General features: G+C 56.3%; 1 protein-coding gene across 2 annotated transcripts; it reads right to left on the bottom strand.

The window, feature by feature from the left end:
• Window positions 1-907: 907 nt before the first annotated feature.
• SHF (Src homology 2 domain containing F) lies at window positions 908-20,117 on the bottom strand. 2 transcript variants are annotated; one of them, XM_032417711.1, is made up of 7 exons: window positions 20,056-20,117; window positions 10,225-10,366; window positions 8,254-8,460; window positions 6,602-6,742; window positions 5,200-5,371; window positions 4,933-5,052; window positions 908-1,690 (listed from the first exon to the last, which is right to left on the bottom strand). In XM_032417711.1, exons 2-7 carry the CDS (start codon window positions 10,256-10,258, stop codon window positions 1,504-1,506), a joined length of 861 nt encoding a protein of 286 aa, XP_032273602.1. In that variant the 5' UTR covers window positions 10,259-10,366; window positions 20,056-20,117; the 3' UTR covers window positions 908-1,503. The 2 variants fall into 2 exon arrangements, with proteins under 2 accessions (XP_032273602.1, XP_032273601.1); XM_032417710.1 differs by lacking the exon at window positions 20,056-20,117 and adding an exon at window positions 19,038-19,538.
• Window positions 20,118-21,321: the final 1,204 nt, after the last annotated feature.

A 21,321-nucleotide genomic window follows, 5' to 3' on the forward strand; every position in this document is an offset into this window, starting at 1 on the left:
CATGTCCTCGATTTCGATAAAATCCAAAATTCCATGACTGACACTACATGTGGGTGTTGCAGGTTTAGGTTCTGTAAGGAGGCCCTCAGACTGCGCTCCCAGGCCAGCGGATGTTTGTTCGGCCCCTCGGGGAGCCCCGTGGGAGCAGGAGGGCGGGCCTGGAGTGGGGCGACAGCAGCTCCGACAGGCGGCCCGCTGGGTATTCCCGGGGGCTGGCCCCACAGGCCTCGGCCGGGTCCAGCTGTGGGCGCGGGCTGGGGCGTCTCCAGGGCCGGGGTCGGGTGTGGCCCGGCGCCCGCGACCCGCGGTTAGAGGCACGGCCAGCAGGGGGCACGCGCGGACCGCCCCGCCACGCTCGGCCGCGAGCCCGAAGGCCCAGCCCCAAGGGAGCTCCGAGCCCAGACCTGCGGGCTGCAAGTCTCCAGGGGCCGGACTCACGGTCGGAGAATGGGGGAGGCGCGGCAGGCCCCGCTTCCTCTGGAAAGAAGACGCAGTCGCCGCGCCAGCTTTCCCGCCTCCGCGAGTGCGCGGCTTCCGCGTGGCAGGGCCGCCCGCTCCCCCTCGCCTGGCGCGCTGCCTCTTTGTCTCTCCGCGGCTCCCCTCCTCCCAGATGAACGGCTGTTGGCAGGAAATTGGACGCGCTCTTGGGGAGCCGCGCTCGTAGGCGCGGCGGGGAGGGGGCGCCGCGCGGCCGGTCGGCTCCGGGTGCCCCCAGCCGGGGCGGGGGCGGCAGGGGATGTTTTGACATCTCGTCAAGGGAAGGAACTTGATGCTTCGAAAGTGCTTTTCACAGCCGGCTTGTGTCGGCTCCAGAACTGATTTATAAACAGAATCTGCGCTCGCTTCGCCTCTCCCTCCCCCGACAGCCCGGGGGGCGGCGCTGGAGGCGCGGACGCGGCTGTGCCTGGCAGGACTGGGTTTATTTATTGCATCTGGCCGGGAGCCGGGGCGGCCCGGGGACTGCGCAAGTTCCCTCTGGCCCGAGCCCTTCCCCTCGTCTCCCCACCCCCACGGCCAGCTCCATCCTAGGGGGGTCTGCCTTCCCTAAGCCCCGCACCGGACTCTGGACGGAGCCCGCCGGCGGTTTAGGGGTGGAGGCGGCCAGGGCGCCCCGCAGGCCCGCGTCCTGCCCCACCCCGCACTGACCCAGGGGGAAGGAGTCGGTGGGGAAGGGGGTCGCCACCTGTGCCCTAGGGGCGGAAAAGGCGGGGAGCTGCGGATCTTAAACTCCTCTGGAGACCAGCGGCTCTGAAGCCCCCTTCCTCCAGGGGCTATCCTTTCTCCCCAGGGATTCCTGTCCTTGGCTCCAGACCACCTTTTACTCCGAGGCCCCAGTAGGCCTTCCCGTTTAGAATAAATTAAGGAATCTCCAGCTTCCACTCGATCTCAGGGAGAGGGGAAGAAAGGTTTGACAGAACACGTCCCTGGGAAGGGCCACAGCCCTCAGCCAGGGGATGGGCACAGGGCTGGGTCCAGATTTGTCACAGTGCCCAGGCCACCCATCTACAGAGTCCGAATGGCCACGGGGTAGAGCAGGGACATGTGCTCGGCCCCCTTAATGGGCAGCTTGCGGCTGGCGTAGTGGTGCACGATTTCAGGGACGCTGCTGAAGGGTGGGCTGTTCTGGCCCAGCACGTACTTGTGTTCCTTGGTCCGGGACAGCTTCATGTGCATGAAGCCCTGACTGCTCCTGGGAAGAGGAGAGGAGACCCTGGTGAGTAGGGGCCCTCTCCGGTCCCCCTTCCCTCCCCCACCCCTGCAGCAAAAGTGGTTGTTCCGAGCCAGCTGTGTGTGGAGGTGGGGAGGGAAGGTGGAGGTCAGTCCAGAAAACAGGGAGGAGGCAGAGGGGATTTTGTGAGTGGGTAACAGTAGGCATTGGCTTTGTGGTGAGGGCACTGGGTGCGCCAAGAATGTGTGTGTGTAGTGAGTGTACAGGGCGTGCAGGTGGAAACTGGAGCGACCACTCTCCCTGCCCCAAACTCTGGGACCCAGGCACCAGTGCCCTCCAGCCTGTATGGCCAAGGCTGGTCTACCCTCCCCATCTCTGAGCTGTGGGGGACGACACCTGTGGGGAGCTCCTAATGACTGATGTGGAGACACAAACATCCTGGGCAGGACAGTGTGTGGACAGATGTGACAACCAAGTGAATCTTGGTTGAGGCTCTCTCTTGCAGAAACCAGGGGAGGGGGCGAGCTAGCTGCTCTGGAAGTCCCTCCCAAATCGGGAAGGCTCCACTGCCTTGTCCCGGGGATACCCCTTTACCCTCCTGCTAACTGGGCCTTGGGCCAAGCCCCCAGCTCCTCTCTCCCTTCAGCCCGGATGACATCATCCGTGAGGCTGTAACTCCATTCCCTCCCTCAGAGAGGGGAGGCTCCCCTGCCTCTCCCAGCTCCCTGACACAATCCAGGAAATGGACATTAGTGCCCGGCCCTGCCCTCAGACAAGGACCCTGCCGCTCAGAGCTCTGGCTAGCTCCCAGCTGCCCCGGCACCCTGTCTTAGAGACACAGCATGGGGGTGGGGCCCGAGCAAGAACAACCCCTGCCCAAGCTACCACAGGCCCGGTCCACAGGCAAGGAGGAAGCAGTGCATGCGGGAGCCCTGAAGCCTGAATACTTGTCTCTCGGGGCCAGAGCCTACCTGGGGACAAGTGCAGGGCTCAGAAACTAGTATAGGAGGTAGGACTGGTGAGGGGGGCCCTCAAACGAGGTGAGGCTGGCAAACCTTATTTCCCTCCCCTGCCTGGGTACAAAGAAGGCTCTGACTGGACCCATTTCACTGGGCCCACAAGTGGAGATGGAGAGTGGATGACTGAAGAGAGGAAAGGGATGACAGGAAGAAACAGTCCTTTATCGCCCACCCTCCCAATTCCTTCTCCCTGCCCCAGGATCCAGTACCCTAAAGCCTGCTGGGGGCCCCAGGCTGGGTGTATGTGTGTATGGCGGGGCGGCGGGGGAGCACGGGCATCCTTCTTCTGGAGGTCTGAGATAACAGCTGAGGCTGACAGTGACCACACAGGCCCTGGGGAAGGGAGCTAAGGGCCTGAGGAAAATGTACAGTCCCTGGGGGCGGTAGAGAAGGGAGGCAGTGAGCAGTCTCCCTCCCCTGTCTGCCCTATGCCATGGCCCAGGCCCAAAGCTGTGGGCAGCAGCTTGGCCCTTGCTTTCCCTCACCCCCTCACAGTTTGGGGACAACCCCTACCCACAGTCCACTTGGGATAATCACCTCTCCCCAAAACTGCATTATATCTTCTCCTTGAGGGACAGATTTGGCTAAAAAGGGCAATAAAGTGGCAACAAGCCTCCATCTGGGAAACTGACCTCCTGGGATAAAGTCCCAAGCCGAGTCCTTGCCCAACCCTCAGGAGCCTGGGTGGGACTAGCTGGGCCGCAGGGCCAGAGCTGACATGGCTTTGGGAGGAAGCTGTTTAATTACCAGTGAAAGCCCTTCCATTACAGAGAGCAGAGAAACCATAATTGTATTTCAGAGAAGCCATTTATATGCAAACGAGGCTCTGGCAGACAGATGCTGGTGGGGCCAGATCAGCCAGGGCTGAAGCAGCATCCAGGCCTGCCTCCCCTCTTACTCCCCAGGCTAAGGCGGAGCCCTGCCCTGCTCCGTTTAGGGAGCCAGACCCTTGCTATCTAACGCAGCCTTGGACTGTTCCAGACTTGAGGACGGGTGGAGCTATGCAATGGAATAGTGCTGTTCTTGTAGTCAGACTTAACTGAGCTGGGTCCAAATCCTGCTTTTGGCACTTTACTACCTGGTGGCCTTGAGCAAGTCACATACCTCTTTGTATTTCTTTCTGGCTATAAAAAAAGAGATTCATCTTGCAGGTTGGTAGTTGGTTTGGAGAGGGTATATACGCTGCTTGGCACAGAGCAGATGCTCTGTGACTCTTAACTATTAAAGCAATACACATCCTAGTGTTATATCAGATTTTTGACAGATGAACTTTTCCTAAATGCTCCTTTGATTTTATGATAATTTGCAGAGTATGAGAGCTGCAAGAAACCTAAGAGGTACCCATCAATGCATTTTGCAATGGGAGAAACCAAGGCCCAGAGAGGTTACATGATTTGCCTAGGGTCACATAGCTAGTTTTATTAAGCCCAAGAATAAAATTCAAGTTATTTGACTATAGACTGGATCTTCCCATTATCTTTTAGTTGAAGTTGAATAATTATCCTCAAATGTATCTGTTCAATAGTCCCAAATTTCTGTATACTGCATTTGTTTGAAGTGGGCATATACCTGTATTCTAATATCCCTGGGGAATGTGGTAGGAGGTGGTACAGGGCCCCAGTCGTGATGGGGGGATGTGAACGGACACACCATCTGACGGGCTGCCACGTGGGGTGCAGGCCCTACCAGGCAGAACTCCTGGGTACCGAGGGGAGGGCTGGCCGTTCTACCAGGATGGCCTCGGAGGCCAGTGCTCGTTCTGTGTATCCTATCTTCCTATCCTTCCAATAAAGATGATGGCGATAATTTATTTAGCACTTAGCACCATGTTAAGTGCCTCCCATATGTTATTTCATTTGATCCTTCCCTATAAGGTAGACATTATTATTTCCCCATTTTATAAGTAAGAAAACTGAGGCCCAGAGAGGTTAAGGGGGCCCCAGGCCACACAGCTAGTATGTGACAGAAACTTTCTGAGCTGGACACTGTAGCTTGACTGTTTCCTCTAATGGACTCTGAGCTCCTTGCAACCTGGGGCTGAGCCTCAGACCCTCCAAATCCCCAGGGCCTGGCCCAGAGTCAGCAAATGTTCATGGGGATGGAGTTCTCCCCAGCTTGGCTGGGCACGGGGAGAATGTTGGAGTCTCCTCCTGTCCTGCCGGTTGTCTTCCCATGGATTCTCCTTGGTGCCATGGTGACAAGTTAATCCTGCCTAACGCTGGTAGTTGGCCCACCCCTACTCACTTGAGGGACAGAGAGAAATCATTCTTGCTGGTCTCACTGTTGCGCACCAGGTAGCTGGCCTCTTTGCACAGTCGGAGCAGGTTCTCGGCATCTGTTCGACTGATGGCCCCGTGGTACCAGCTGAGGACAAGAGAGAGGAAGGGGGGCATCTCTGCTGGGTCCCTCGCCGTCCTGGCCCACCCATTCTGGGTGTCCCCTGCAGGCAAGCCAGTGGCAGGAGGGGAAAGGAGGAGGGGAGAGAGTCCCCAGCTGGACACAGACACTCACACCTGGTTTTCCAGAGGCAGTGCTGGGTCTGTCCACTCCCCAAGGGGGCTGCTGGGCTCCATGCTTAGGGACTTGGCTGACTTGGGGTTCCCTGCAGAGAGTCGGGGAGGTAGCCGCCCCTTCTCCTCCCGGCCGGGTGACAGGCAGCTCTTCTCAGATCCTTCAAACTGGGCTGTGGGGAATATACCAGTCATAGACTCTGAGGACCTTAGAGATAGAGCCCTGTAGAATAACTGGTGCTCCACCCCCATTTTCTGCCAGAAGGGGTCAAAGGAATGTTCTGGAAGGGTGGGACATGCTCCTGGGCTTGACTGTCTCCGGGGACAGAATCCTGGGTCCACTCCCTCGTTGGAGGTGGGGCTCGGCCCTCCTATGCCATACTGTGCCTACCAGTCCCCACGCTGTGGGAGGAGAGGGGAGAGGAGCAACATGAGAAACCACTTAAACTTCTCCCTCTGGAGGAGCGGCCTGCCTTCCCCTATTCCATTCCCCCTCGGGGTGGCTTCAGCGCTGATAATATTGTTTCTTTCTCCTCCTCAGAGTTCATTACCGTTCTCCATATCACCCTGCCAAGCCATTCTGTAGAAATGACTTATCGATTTGAGAACAATTATCCGATTCCCCTTGGTGCCATCCTGACAGGCTAATCCTGCCCAAAGCCGCCAGCCGGCCCGCCCCTCCCCCGCCCCCAGGGTTGCTGCCCACAGGCTCCCTGCCCCCACCCCGAGGAGCCCAGCTGAGGCGGCTCTGCCCTCCCAGACCAGGGCAGGCCTGACCACTGAGCCAGCACAGGGGAGGGAGGAAGCCAGTGGGCCACATGAGCGCAGGCACACACGGGCAGGCGATGGAGACCCTCCTTCATCCTGTATTTACAAAATACCCCTCACACTCAGGCCCAAATGTACAAACATTCTGTACAAAACTGAACAGAGATGAAGCGTTCAGTGCTTCCTTTCTCCTCATCTGGGCTTTTTCTCTCCTTGTAGCACTTTCAGGACCTTATTGTCTCTCAGTCACCAGATGCAAGGATCAGACCCTTCCCTTACTCGAAGGAGTCAGACACTTCCTATGCTAGCATCACCCCCACCTCAAGAGTTATTTGCATCGCCAAAGGATTGGGGCAGGCAAAATCCTATGCAAAGAAGTGAATTTAAAATAGTGGATTTTTGTGGCATGGTAGGAAAGATATTTGGAAAGGGATTCCTTTAGAAGACACCTTCCCCACACCTCTGGGAGGAAGGAGGAATGTGTGCTTTGTCCCTTCTCTCTTCCCTCCAGGACAAGGGGGATTCTTCCTGGGTTCTCCAAACCCTGCCCCACTTCAGCTCCTCCAACCCAAGCTGACAGGGCCTGAGGCATGAGAGGACATGTCACCCTGGCCAGAAGCTCCCACAAGACCCACCGCTGCCGTCCTCCAGGCTGGGCTCGGGGAGGGGTGAGGCTGGACCGGAGATGTCCCTGTCCCCGTCAGGCAGGGAGGGGCTGCTGTCCAGCTGTCCCACCGGCGGAGGCCAAGGTAGGTCTTTGATGACCTTAATGTCAACTGGAACCAGTAGCAGCAGGGAGAAGAGGCACAGACAGGGACAGAGACAGAGACAGAGAGACAGAGAGAGGCAGAGGTTGAGACACCAAAACCCAGAGCCAGGACACAGGACAGCCTAGAAAGGAGGAGGGTCAGAGCAGAGGCAGGGGTGGCTTCTGAGGGGGGAGCAGGACTCTCAGAGGGTTGGATGGAGCCACAGTGACCACACCAGGCTGGCTGAGTCCAAGGGTGGGAGGCACAGGTAGCAAATAGCAGGATGCAGAGTCTTGCACTGCCAGCCACGTGGGCCCCCTTCATTTGAACCCTCATAAGCCTCCAGGGCCCAAAGGGACCAGGAGAGGAGGAAGGGAGAGACAACGAGCTGCCCTTGCCTCCCAGCACCACACCCAGGCTCCCACAGCCTCCTGGCACCCTCAGACTTGCCACCTTCTCCCCACGGCCTGGGAAGTCATGGGCAGCGAGACTGACAGCCCGGCTCCAGGCTGTCAGGAATACTCCGATGTGGGGGCAGATGTTTTATTGAAATTTACCCCCCACACCCTCAGTCCTGAGCCTTGACAATTAAGACAGGGATGCCGCTGGCGGCTGCAGGACTGCTAACGAGGTTTCCTAATGACGAGCATAGATTTTCCCATTAAGCAATCCAAACAGTATTGATTCTCCAAGGAGACTTCTGGAGATAAACGGTCCATCCTCAATGGTGCAAGCTTTACAGGAAACAAATTAGAAACCTATGGTTTCCCAGTCTGGCTGCCAGGGTGGGGGGGACAGGGCAGAGAGCGGAGTCTAGCTCCAGGAGGGGTGAGGGGGCCATGGGAGTCCGGGTGAAGTCGAATGGCATTGCCACCCTTTGTGTTCTCCCCGAGTCAAGAATCCAGGGGCTAAAGCACTCTCCAGGCTCCCCAGACCGTAGCAGCACCCACTCAGACCACCAGCACATACCTCCCCAGGTTGGACGCCAGGCCTGGGGCAGGAGAAACCTAACCCTCATTCAACCAACCTCCCTCTCCCCCACCAGTTCCTGCTCCTCAGAAATCCCCCTGGGGCGCAGGTGCCCCTGGTCTGGCACAGCCTGCTACCGGGAGACACAGCTCTCTGATTCAGGGCTGGGATCTCTAAGGGTTACACACACAGCCATTTTCATTGTCCGGGGGGTTAAATGCCTTCTTTCGTTAAGTGTAAGTATCTAACGTGTCACAAGTTTTATCATTTTGTTTGGGAATTTCTTTATTTTAAAATATGCCCTGTCTCCCAAAAGATGGAAGTGGCCTAAGCCTCTTGGCCTCTGAGAGGTGGTGATGCAGGGGAGACCTTCATCCTCCCGTGCCCGTTCCCTGACCCTGCACCCACACTGCCCAATTCACCAATCTCTGGGATGCACTCAACTATGCTTCCCTTGAGCCCAGCTTCGGGGACTCCCCCAGCCCCTGGGGTCCACTCCTTCCACTCCCCTGGGCCTGGAGAGCTGTTTAGAGGCCCCAGCAGACCCACCCTCTCCACCCAGGGCTTACCTGCAAAGGCTTTGGAAATCCGCTCCTTCTTCCACTCCCAGGGCTGGTCATACTCCTCGGGGGGCCTCTCGTCATCCTCTGGCAGCCGGGACTCCCGGGGCCAGGGGGCCCCCTCACCCTCTGGGGTGGCCCCCTCCTCCTCTGGCTCATAGGGCGTGTCATACAGAGGCAGGGGCTGAGCTGCTGTCTCCTTGGAACTCCGGATCTCTGCCAGGGCAAGGCAGGAGGGAAGGTGTGAGAGCAGCCCTGGCTGCCCGGCTCAGCTCTGGCAGCGCCCTCAGCAACACACCAAGCCTCCTTCAGAGGAGATGCCACTGGCTTTGGGGGCCCAATGGCCACACATCTGGGGTCCCTTGCCCTCAAAACACCTCTGGGGTTCCAAAAAGCAATGGGATCCAATGGAGGCAGGGGCAGAGAAGCACCAGCGTGAAAGACAGAGAAAAGATCTTTAGATGGCCAGCAAGGGCTTGGGAAAGGAGGCTTACGCATTTTGGAAACTGAGGCAGGGTCCTCTCCTAATCCACCTCCTCTTGGCTACTCAGCTCCAATTTTTTTCCTTGCATCCCAAATAATACCACTTGACAATCAGAAAATCCTTCTTTGTTGCTCAGATACTGCTGATCACTCCCTCCTTGAAACTGTCCCCTCTGACAAGTCATGTTCATGGTCGTCCTCTCTGAGCACCCCTATTTGGACTCTTTCCCTGGCCCCTCTCTCGGTCTCTGTTCCCCAGAACCAGGTCTGATTTGCCCTCACTCCTTGCCCAGTCTCATGGCACCCTATACACTTCCAGTTGCCATCAACATCTTTCACTTTAACGTTTCAAACTTGCCACTTGCCCCAGAAGTTCTTCTAGTCTGTTCTGTGATTCTTTTTGGGATCGTTGACCCCAGTGAAAATCTAGTAAAAGCTATGGAGCTACTCCCCAGAAAAATGTGCAAATTTTCACATACAACTCCAGGGCATTCATGGGCCTCCAAGGGGGACACACCCCTCTGATCTAAATTGGGTAGTCACCCTCCCACCTTCTCCCTTTCTGTGCACTACACTGCTCTCCTTGGTCCTGGCCCTCCTTCATCCTCCAAATTCCATCTGTTCACCACCAGTACCTGATGACTCTTAGCCTCGTCTCTCCACATCTAGATTCCTCCACTCTACCGGCTCACGTTTCCATGCGCCCCATGGAAGAACACTCCTGACCACTCTCTGCCCCCTTGCCCCTCTCCCAAGGAGGGAGAGCAGCTTATCTGATCACCAGTGGATGCTCGCTCTCTTTCTCAGCTCTGCCTTCTGGCTCTTTCTCCTCCTGCCCCCCGTGAAGGGGCTTATAGCTGTGCTGCATGGCCCAAGCCTGAGTGGGCAAGTTTAATTCTGTGAAGTATTAAGCAGCCCATTGTGGAGACATAGCTAAGTAGTGTTCTCAATCTACTTTGTCAGTAATAAAGCTGACATAATCTTATCTTCATCTTTCCCTGGATCCTCTCTTGACCTCTGCTCTGCGCCCCAGGACCAGGTCTTATTCATTGCTCTCCGCCCCCACTCCTTGACAGGCTGGCTCTTCTCTAGCCACGTGGTTCCAATTGCCATAAAGATGTTTCACTCTGACATCACATCATCTCAAGCTCACCACCTTCCCTAAAGCTAGTGATTCTCTTTTTGGGTTCCATGACCCCCGGCCCACACCACTATCCTGCCCTCCTGACTATCCTAACTCTATCTGCCTGACCTTTGGTTGTGTGGCCTTCTCTACCGCCTCACATCTCAGGTACCACAAGTCATTGCTCCTTCTCCAAAATGACTCTCTTGAAGCTAGTGGCCAAGGACCCAAGGTGGTCCATGGTGGACCCATGGTCTCCAAGGACCCAGTGAAGGGATCATGGAATCAGTCCTTAGTCTTGTGGGTCCCAGAGCCTGTTGTGCAAATACCCAGGCTTCAGAGAGCAATCCCCTACCCCTGACTCCATCACGCACCAGCCATCATCTTTTGGGCCTCATAGGGCTCCATGTAGCCGTCATTCTCAGGGACCTTCTCTGGGGCTCCCGAAGCTCCTGCTGGGCCTTCACCAGTCTCCTGAACATCAAACGGGTCTGCGTAGTCTTCAAGGATTGCCAACTGCGGGAAGACAGTGAGGAGAGCAGGCTTCAGACATCTGAGAGACAGCTCTGCTTCTCCCCAGATGCTTTGTCCATGGGAGTGAGTCCTGAACAGAATGTCTTAGACCCAGAGCCCAAGGTATCCAAGGGCAGGCTCTGAGCTTGGACAGGGACAGGCTCTGGCTCTTCCTCTGCAGGGTTCACCTACTAGGCTGCCAGCAGAGTGGCAGATCTATCTTTTCTGTTAATTTTGTGCCTCTGCGCCATCCCTTAGGTTAAATGGCCAGGATGAAGCTCTGGGGAGGCTTCATTAAGGCCTGCCTCAGTCCAGGTCCAGGCAGGGCGATAGAGGTGTTCAACACCAGATGGTTCAACAGAGGGAATTAATTCAGAGAGCTGGCTACAAAGGGGTTGGAGTTCAAAGAACAAGTGGAGAATAGCAGGCAACTCAGAGATTGACTTGGTCCGTGCCTGCAAGTTCAATCCCAGATGCTGAACAAAGAAAAATTTGCTGACCATCGAGAAAAGAAAAGCCAAATACTCATTTTATGGCACAGTTCTGCTGGTCTATCCTCAGAACATTCATCACCATGTCATGTGCATATTATTATACTCATTTTAAGGAAATAGAGGCTCAGGGCAGGTAGGGAACAACATGCCCAAAACCATCCCACCTAAGTGGAGGAACCCATTTGGAATCTGTGCCCTTTGTGCAAAATTATGCTGTCAACCTGCCACCAGTAGGCATGTTGGCCATCCCGGGAGAGAGACCACCCAAGGACAGCCCTGAGGAAAGCCAGGGTTTGGGCTCTGCTGAAATTCCCTGGTTCCTGGGGGCCAGGAACAGGAAAGGCGTAGCCTTGACCCTCCACATCCCACACTGCCCCTTTCTCCTCCCAAGTGGTTCATGACCAACCCTCTGTCCCTGCTCCAGTCAAGGCAGAGCGAACTGTAAGCCACACACCCTGAGGAAGAGCTCAAGGTGCTCAGGGCGGGGTGCAGCCGAGGACAATAGAGCCTTTCTCCAAGCTGGGCCCAGGCTCCTTGAAGGGGGGAGGCCGAGGCGGAGACAGAGCCCAGCCCACCCAGGGCTGCCAGCACCTGAGGGGAAGCACTGCACACTGAGTTGACAGGCATTGACAGGAGGTGGCTCTGGGGCCCGCGGCACAAGGAGGGGCCACTCCTGCCTCTCCTCCATTCTTGGTGTAGGCTTTGGGTCTGGGCCAGATCAGGATTGAGGGAGCCAGTTGAGCAGGGAGGCTGTGGGGTGACTGCCTGTCCAGGGTCAGTGGATCTGGGACCCCTAGCAAAGCAGAGATGGAGAAAGGAAATTGCCCCCCCGACAGAGACCGCTCATGCATGTTCCTTGGGCCCCCCACGAGCCCCTCTAGGGGTCTCTGAAGCACATCCCAACGACTCCTACCATCTCCCTCTTCAGTTCTTCAGCCCCTACCATGTTCCACCTTGTTCCACCCAAGCCCCCCAGTTCCTTCACCTCCCTCAAATCTCTACCTGCTTCTGAGAAGACCACCATCTCAGGTCATACCATCCCCACCATCAGCTCATCCACTAGCCTACAGTTCTTTGTTGTTTCTGTCTCTCCAGCCCTAAGAAGCACCCGGCTCACAGCAGGTACTAGAAAAATGTTGCTACTAGATCACTGCCTATCTCCCCTTGGAGCTCTCCACCCCTAGTCCTCTTTCCTCCAAGAAGCAGAGAAAAGAAATCCACCCCAAGCTGCTTCCTCCCAGGCCTACTAGCACCCACAGCCGCACCCACCTGACCAAGGGGGCTCTGGAGCTGGCAGCGGGCACCCAGCCTCACGCTCCTATGTGGCAGCTACTTAACAGTAACTGAGTCACTGGACGTGCCATCCTTAAACAGTGTAATGCCCACAAGACAAAGTCCAAAGTTAAAGGGATTTAAAGATTCTGCTTTCTTCTTCGGTTTCTCCCTACCCACCTTGGATCATTCTGTTACCTGAAAGTTCTGTGCTTTGTTTCTTACCAAAAAAGCTTTCCCTCTGCCTGGATTAGATTATTTTCTTTCTTCAGAAAGCCTTTCCATTCTCCCCCCAGGTATGGTTAGCTGCCTCTGTGCTGGGCTATTATGACACTGTGTAGTAAATACTTGTTTTAGCATCTGTCTTCCTGTAGACCATGAGCTTCCTGAGGGTAGGAACCATGTTTACTGCTAAATACCCAGTGCCTAAAAGTGCTCAGTAGATATTTGTTAAGTTAGTTCACATAAAACAGGAAGAATGGACAAAGGAAGCATTTTTCCTTGTTTATTCAGAGGAGAAAGGCATCATGAATCCAGCGGGGAGGGGGGGGGGGGGGGGCGTTGAGTCCCAGAGCTGCTCAGTGAGAAGTGCCTGGCCTAAGCTCCAGTCCCCCCAACTCTACAGAGCTCCCCCCAACAGCCCTTCCCACTGGAGTCCTGGGCTGGACTTGAGCTGTGACCCCTCCCAGGCCCAGCACGGGCCTCCTGAGGGCCAGCCCACGATGCCTATGGGCACCCAGGTGGCAGCTCTGTGGGCAGCTCAATGGCTCCTCTGTTCTATCCCTGACTCCACACCCTGCTCCAGGAAACACTAGCCCCCCGCCCTGGGCGCGTCACCCAGAGAAGCCACCCACAGGGCTGGGAGTCAGGAGCAGAAGCAGAAACACCTGCTGGGAAGGTTGGCAAGATGGGCACCCACCCTGGGCACATAGGATCCCTGTCAGAGGCCAGGCCTGCCTTCCCAGTGATTTCTAGGTCATGTGAGGAGGCAAAACTGCTCTGGGGGTGGGGGGGGGCTGCCTCCGCAGGCTTCTGACACCTTTGTTCTATCATGATTTATTTTGTTTATGGGACCTTCACCTGACTACTGTACTCACCGTTGTATACCGCATCCATCACGGGGCCTGGCACGAGGTAGGCGCTCAGTGCACATTTCCTGGATGCTCAAAAGGCCTCCCTCTCTCAGACTCTATCTTCTGGAGCGACACAGACTCTCAGATCCCCATTCACCCCAACTCTGACCACTCTCACAGGCCAGTAGCTGCTGTAGGAGCAGGCTGTCTGGAGAACCAACATTTAATGGGGATCAAAGCCTCTGGTTCAAGGGCAGAAGGGAAGAACTGGCAGGGAAGGCACCTAAAACCAGGGCTAATATTTAGGCAAACCCTCTAGTAAACAGAATGCTACTGAAAGGCTGAAATAATTCCAAACTAGTAGGCAAGTAGCTGCTGCTCAGCGCCCCCTTGTCCCCACGCCTCCTGCCAACCAGATCCCCCCCTCCTGCCATCCAGCAGGCTCCACACCCGGCTCTTGTGCCTGTTCCCACTGGGCAGCGCCCCTCCCAGAGCAGCTGTCCGGCTTTGACTCTCCTTCCCGCCTAGGCCTCTCCTGAGATAGCTGGCAGGCCCACCATCTGGTGTGACCTTCCGCTCTGCAGCTGGGCCCTGCTAGGAGTTCCTGACCCCACCCATGGGGCTTGCCAGTCCAGGGGGCGCTAGGAGGGGGCACAAGTCACAGGATTTGGGCTCTGCAAGGTCCCCAAAGTCTATCCCTTCCCCTTTCCTCCATGTCTTCAGTTGACATTTAATGTCTGGAAGCCTCTGGTTTTTCACCTGTAGAATGGGGATGGTATTAGTACCTACCTCACAGGACTGGGAAGAGGACAATGAGCGTCAAAGTCCTTAGTTCAGAGACTGGAATGCAGTCGGTGCTCAATAGATGTTACCCCTGCTGCTGATCTCGTCTATTCGGACACTAAAGCCCAGAGTTTAGGTGCCTGACAGGGTACACAGATGGTGGCCATAGAGACAAGACTGGGACCCAGGTCTCCTAACTCTCAGTGCCTTGCTGCAGATTTTCCAGACAACTTGGGAAATGTAGCATCTTCTCTCCTCTCCTTGTAGATTTAAAATACACTCTAGGATGTTAAAGGCTCTGAGAAATCGTGTAGCAAAGAGAGCTGTCTAATTTTGTTTAACTCGGCATTTCTCCAAAGTATTTAACCGTGAAATCCTTTTTCCGCTGAAAGTCTGTCAGTTTTGGAAATGGTATACTATTTACCTTTCCCAAGATCAAACTTTCTGCACCCTCTTCCCACTTATTGGAATGTCTTTCCCAATTTTATCTGCCATGGAAACTCCTTCACATGAAACAAATTTGTCATCATCTTTTTCTAATTACAAAGAAATGTCATGCTTGTAAGACATTCGAACATCACAGACACACAATGGATGTCGACAACTCTTTTAAGGTGTGTCTGGGGCCACCTCAGGACTGGGTGGCAAGTGCTGGCCTTCAGGCTCGGGAAATGGTGAACTCAGCACGGGATGCACCCTCCATTCCTTCTCTGAGTCTCCTTCCCCTCGTTCCTCAGCAAATACTTGGTGAACACCTCCCGTCTCCTGTCTGCAGGTGCCACGGTCCCACGGCACGGTGTTGGCAGCCAGCCTGCCGTCAGGCTGCCTGGCTGTGCACCTCAGCTCTCCTACTTACCAGCTGTGAAACCATGCAAATGTGACTCAACACTCCTGTGCTTCAGTCTCCCTATATATAACCTGGGGATAAGAACAGAATCTTCCTTGTAGGGTCACTGTCAGAAGCAACTGGTCTAAAACACATCAGCTGGTTCAAAATGGTACCAGGCACACGGTAGGGACTAACTAGGTACCTGTCTGCCATTATATCATTAAAGACGAAAAGACCAAATTTCTGGGTCCTCCAGGAGCTCACAGTGACAGCCACAAAGGGAGCTCCAAGAGTGCGGCCCCTCGAGGTGCTGCGAAGCCCCGCGGCCGCGCCCCAGGCTCACTGCGCACAGGGACCGGGCTCCCCCGCTGCTCTCGCGGAGCGTCCCACTGGTCTGCAGCGCCCTGGCTGCTCCCAGCTCCCAGCAGGTGGAGTGCCAGGGCTGACTGAGGTGTCACCGAGTCACCGGCCAAGCCAACAAGCTGCAGATGCCTTCTGGAAAGAGTGAGTGCCGCAGCGTGAGGAGGTGGCAGTGGGAAGAGTGGACGGGCCTGCCATAAAATGCGCCGGTAGCTGGCAGGCCTCAGCCGTAAAGCTGAGCACCAACGGCAGCAAAGATGGCCAGCCCAGGCCCCAAAGGGTTAAGAGCTCTAACCAGGCCACAAAGGTCCCTTCACCTGGACCCTTCTCTTTTCCGCCCCCTGCTTCCACCGGAGGACATGTGCAAGATAAACAGATCAGAACTCCAGACTCTGTGGAAGTCATAATAAGGAAAATTAAAGCAAGACCGAACAAACTCAAAAAAGGCAAGGACCGGGTCTTGTAGGTGGTAAGTCCCTTCAGCGCCCAGGCCAGTGTCACTTAATGCTATAGAAATCCTCAGTGAACACTGGCTAAGGCACGATCCTGCGGCAGCCCCTACCCGCCCTCCTGATCCCAGGGCAGGGATGTCTTGTTTGACTTTGGACACCCTCAAAGTTTCCTTCCCTTTCCTCTTTCTACCTGTTTTTTCACTTGTTTCCAAATTTGGGCCTGGAAGATCCAAGTCCACATGGACACCATGTATGAGGTGTATCTATTTTTTTAAGTTCTTGATATTTTGGGCCCTATGAACTCCTGTGAGAATCTGGGAGCTGTGAGCTTTTCCCAGAAAAATGCTCATGCACCCAAATATTTGCACACAATTTCTGGAGCTTCATGAACCCCAGAAGCTTCTCCATGAGCTAAGAACAAGAGCCCTGGTTTCAATGCATCCAGGGTGCCTGCCTGATTGTTCACATCATCTCTTTCACTGTCTCTCTGTCACACACACACACACACACACACACACACACACATATCTTGGCAGGATGGAGGCAAAGGACACACTGTGCAGATGGTCACAGGCAGCTCAAAGCTTCATCCAATTAGGGTCCCTTTCCCATCCCCATCCCCCTTTCCTAATTAGACCAGGTTTTTCCTGTTGCAGATCTGAGAAAAGGGAGCAAAGCAAGGAAGGCCCAGTTCTCTCACCCCTCTACCCAAGTGTGGCCTGGAGGCCAGACAGGGCCCAGCACCATGAGGGAATTCTTCCGATGGCCAGACGGTGAGGCCCTGCCTGCCCGGTCCAGGGTGCAGCTCCCACTGCTCCCACACCTGCCCTGCCAGGCCTGCCCAGATGGCACCCTTGCCCCCTTGCCAAATGCGGCAGTGGGCTTCAGGGAGGGCCAGCAGCCAGAGCCCTGCGTGGGGAGACACTAACTGTCTTAAGCTCCCTGGGCCTCTCAGGGTCCTGCCTAAATCCCCATTCTCTCCTGCCCCCCATGTTCACTTTCCACAGGGCTCGTTCCTCCTCAATCGTCTCATCACAGAAGTATTTCCACCCATTTCATCAAACCTCACAACCCAGGCCCTCTCACAGGGTTCAGGCCCTCCTGGCACCAGCCACTGGGCTCCAGGAGAAGAAGAAAAGTGGGCCAGCCTATGGCACATCCTGGTCTGCAGTCCCTATCTCACCTCAGGAAGTGACCCCAAAGCAAAAAGCCAAGAAGACCTGCCTGGCTGAGAGGAGAGGAACAGAGAACTGGGACAAAACACCTCACAGAACATAAACTCCAGATCAACAGGCCAGCTCACTGTTCAGGGACAGCAACTTGGGTTTAGGATAAGGGGCTCAGGGACCTAACCTGGACTCGTCCTAAGGGAAAACTCTGGGATCCCCCAAACTCTGCTCCTAAACGAGTGGAGCTGCTCTCTCTCAATGGTGGGAGGCTCCAGGTCAGGGCCCGCAGAGACAATGTCCCTGCCCCTGAGCCAGTTTGGATGGCATCCTGGATCCTTCTCATCACACCCACTAAAGAAACCACAGATTGTGTAGCTCCTGGGAGATCCTGCTGGATTTCATTCCTGTCCCTGCAGCTGACAAAGGAGTCAGACACCTCTTGGCCCCTAAGGTCCGAACAGCCCACAGATCAGAGTCGACCCAGGTTGAGGAATGGTTGCCCTCGGTGAGAAGAGGCTATGGATCATCCACAGTTGTGTGGATGCAGCCCCTTCCTTGGGGGTCTCTGTGGGGAAATGTACAAAAGGGAGCTGTAGTTAAGGGAGTCTCTGACCTTCAGGTCACCCTAGCAATGGGCGTATTTCATTCACCCCTTTTTAGGCCAAGCATGTCAGGCACTTGGGAAATACAAACATGAGGAGGACAACGGTCCTTGTCCTAGAGGAGCCCATGGCTTGGGGGGCAGCATGTTAGGCCATTCCAAGACTGCAGAGAGGAAGGCCAGGGATAGCTCAGGCCCATGTGCCAATGGGCAGTGGTCAGGGAGAAGGACACTAACTGGTCAATAGTAAGAACAAGGCCTAATGCTCCCTCTGCCTCACTGCCACCACCACCTCACATCGCCCAACAGTGGGTGACAATGAGGAAGGAGAGGAGCTGAAGGACGTGATGAAAGCACAGTCTCCTTCTGCAGGCTAAGGATCCCGGCCCAGGATGGGCAGTCATGCCCCATGGCAGGAACTAGGGGAAAAATAATTCACATTCCTGAGGCTTCTGCTCTGACCCCGACACATCTCTCTTATCCAGGAAATCGGGCAGAACGGCACTCTCTCCACCAAAGGCTTAACACTGGAGCCAATGGATTTGCCCTCCAATCAAATAAAACTGTGTTCTCCACTGAAGAAAGGGATTAAGCCCCAGAGCTGAGCTTCCAGGGTTGCATGAGAAAGGGACAACAGAGCCAGGGCAGCCCACAGAGTCACTGTCGTGGAATTTAGGGCTAGAGGGACCTGGAGATGGCTTTCAGCTATCAAGGAGGGAGAAGGCTGAAATGGGGTTGGGCAAGGGATGGCTTCTCCACCAGAGCCTCTGAGGCACTGTGGATGTTCTCCAGAACAGTGAATGCCCAGCTTTCCCTTCATCCCATGCCTGCAGGTCCCCCAAAGGCTCTAGCCTCCCTCAGAATGGGCCCGGGAAAGGGGAGGCCAGGAGGAGACAAGTGGGCTCAGCTGCTCAGCCCCTTCTGGGCAACAGGTTCTAAGCACTGACTGCCCCCTTACCTGGGGGGACAAGGGAAGTAGTGCAGGAGTGGGCCCGCCTGGACCTCAGTGGTCAGTATCCTTGGTGAAGAGCTACATACCTCTTGTTCTGGCTTCCTGAGAACAACAGTCCACCTGGCTCCAGGACCACACTGGGTAAGGCAAAGGCCAGCTCTTGCGTAGCCGCAGGGAGAAACCCCAGCGCCCCCCCGCCCTCCTTCCTGGGGCTCCAACACCTGCAAGGAGGCTTGGGCTCCCTGAAGAGGAGCAATGGAGCTCTGTGCTGCCTCTGCCCAGGGGGGAGGGGTCAGAGATCAAAGGGCAGGGAGGCCATAAACTGGTGTAGGGTGGGGGGGTGCTCAAATTCCGTTAGAAAAAAGCTTGCTGATTAGGCCCGGGAGGAGGCGGAGGACTGAGATGAGGAGGGCAGAGCCCGTGAGGAAGAGGGCCACTGGTCCCGGGGCGATAACAGGGACAGAAGCAGAGTTTGGGGCGCACGTCCCAGATTAGTCAGTCGAGAATTTGAACAAAGGTGGTTGAAGGCTCCGAGCCCCCGGGTCAAGGATTAAGATCTTGTCCGCCAGGAACCGTGACATTGAGGGGCCCAGGCCCGGCCCCGGCCAGGCCACCTTTGTCCCTCTTGAAAGCCCCAGACCTCCTACCACCTCTCCTCCCGGCCACCCCCGCCCCGGCGCAGCACTCACCCGGTCGCTACTGGCGGGGGGTCCAGAGATCCGCTCCTCGGGAGGGGGCGCTGGGGGGCCAGGGGTCTCAACCCGAATAAGGCGGTGGGGAGGCGAGCCGTGGCGCGGGGGCGGCGTGGGGCCGGGAACGGCGGGGGTGGCTGGGGCAGCAGCGGAGCTGGACGGCCCCCCAGAGTAGGGGTCTTCGAAGTCGCGCTCCCTCTGCAGCCGGTAGGCGGCCAGGATGTCCGGGGGTGGCGCAGGGGGCGCGGCCGGGGAGGGTGCGGGGGGACGGTAGTCCGGCTCCGGGGGCGCCGGCTTGCCCCCACCTCCGCCGCCGCCCCCCCCGCGGAAGCCCAGGTGCTCCCGGAGCCACTTGGCCACTCCGCCACTGCCGCCCCCTCCAGGGCCGGCTCCCGCTCCCCCGGCGCCCCGGCGCGACCCCCCCGGGCCGCTCCCCGCGCTCCCCTGCGCCCGCTGCCCCGGGCCGGAGCCCGCCGGAGGAGCTCCGCTCAGTAACATGGGGCCAGCCAGACTGAGCGAGGGGAGCTCTGTGGCCGGGCGGGGGGCGGGGGCGGGGGCGGAGCTCCGCCGGGCGGCGGGAGGGGGCGGGGCTCGTCAGTAACAAGGGAGGGGCGGGGTTCCGCTCCCTATCGGGGTCTACCTCCCCCCGCCAGGGAAGAGAAGAGGGGGTGCGGGTTTCCAGCCGGGGTGGACGCACGAGAAGTAAGTGGGCGACCCCAAGGCAGGGGATGCGAATCCTGGACTGAAGGTGAATCCTCCACGTGTCCCCACACGTGCCCCTGTGGGGGCGCACCTGTCTCCATCTGTTCCCCCTCCCCAGCTCACGCGCGGCGCCTCACACTCCTGGCTTCCCAGCCCTTGGACGCCTACCGTCCCTCCCCTCCCTTCCCCCAAGGCTTCCTAACTGGGATATATCCCAAGAGGAAAAGCTAGGGAGGGCGAGGGAAGGGGCTGTTCCGTAAGATGTGTCTGTAACAATCCCCTCTCTTCTGTGTACCATGGGAGCCCCACCTACCTCCTCCCATCCAACTGCTCCCACTGCATTGCTTCCCAGTCCAGGCAGGCATATCTCACATCACAGATAATCAAGTCTCTAGTGATACCCGCTTCTCCCGTGTCGTTTCCACACACGCCCTCCTTACATGCAAACAGCCCTCACACGAACGCCTCGCACCCACCCGCGCAGCCGCTAGGAGCAGGCCCACCCGGCCCTGACGGCAGCGTGCACACACGCAGAAATCCCTTCGAGTCAAATCCCAGGCTTCATTGTCAATCAGGTTAGTGACAGAATAGAAACAGACAAGTCAATAAATCAAGTCTAGAAACAGTTCCAATGTTGTCTATCACAAACCCCTTATCCTCTCGAGGCTCGGATGCTCAAGCGACAGGCATTTTTGTCTTAGAAATAAAGCCAGTTTCCCCACAGAAATAATGTAACCCTGAAGCAAACGCCAACATTTGCTTTTGGCTCTGCTGGGGAGGTAGCAGCTTCACATCATCATCATCCCTCTGGGCACTGCCTCAGAGTCTCTCTCACCCTTGGGCTCACATCTGCCATGGGAGGGAGCAAAGAGCCACATTAGGCCCCAAAGGGAAGGGGGCTCAGAGGTGGGGGGAGTAAGAGAAGGATGTAATGGCAAAACTGTGAATCCCCTAGGAATCCCAGGGCCCAGGTCAGAACATTTGGAGAAATGTTTGTTGGGTTTCTGCTTTGTGCCTATTCTAGTTGGCATCATAGGACAGTGCTTCTCAAACTTTAATGTGAACACAATCACCTAGGGAACTTGTTACACTGCCCTTTCTGATTCTGTAGGTCTAGCTGGGGTGGGGTCCCAGACTGTAGTTCTAACAAGCTCACAGGTTATACAGATGCTGCTGGTCTCCACCCCCACCCCCAAACATACACACGTGCTTGGAGTAGTAGGGTTGTAGGAAACACTGACTCAGGAGTCCAATAGTTGCAGGCTCTAGCCTGATCTCTGGGCAAGGTACTCAGTGCAACTGATGCTCACTTTCCTTATATCTGCAGAGGGCAAAGTAACTGTTGTGGGAAGATTAGGGGAGATGATGGACAATGAACATGCTCTGAAACCTGTAACATGCTTACAATGGTAGGTGTCAAATGAAGCCACATTTGTTTAAGAAGTAGGGAGTTAAGCTGCGGACAGCTCAGAGGAACGGAATCAATCAAGTCTACACAAAAGATGGCAGGCTTCATGGGGCAGGTAGACCTGAGCTGGGTAGGATTTGGGCAGATGAAGCAAAAGAACGAAAGGTCACT

The sequence above is a fragment of the Phoca vitulina genome, unplaced genomic scaffold, assembly GCF_004348235.1.
Source record: "Phoca vitulina isolate PV1807 unplaced genomic scaffold, GSC_HSeal_1.0 scaffold20, whole genome shotgun sequence".
NCBI classification, from domain to species: domain Eukaryota; kingdom Metazoa; phylum Chordata; class Mammalia; order Carnivora; family Phocidae; genus Phoca; species Phoca vitulina.

Bases quoted from the DNA above. Each gene is read 5' to 3' on its own strand.
- SHF (XM_032417710.1), bottom strand. From the start codon at position 19,538: ATGTTACTGAGCGGAGCTCCTCCGGCGGGCTCCGGCCCGGGGCAGCGG. The intron at 6,743-8,253 runs GTAAGCCCTGGG...TACTGGTTCCAG, and splicing joins GATTTCCAAAGCCTTTGCAG to TTGACATTAAGGTCATCAAA. The intron at 1,691-4,932 runs GTGAGTAGGGGT...TCCTCTTCCCAG, and splicing joins GATTTCTCTCTGTCCCTCAA to GAGCAGTCAGGGCTTCATGC.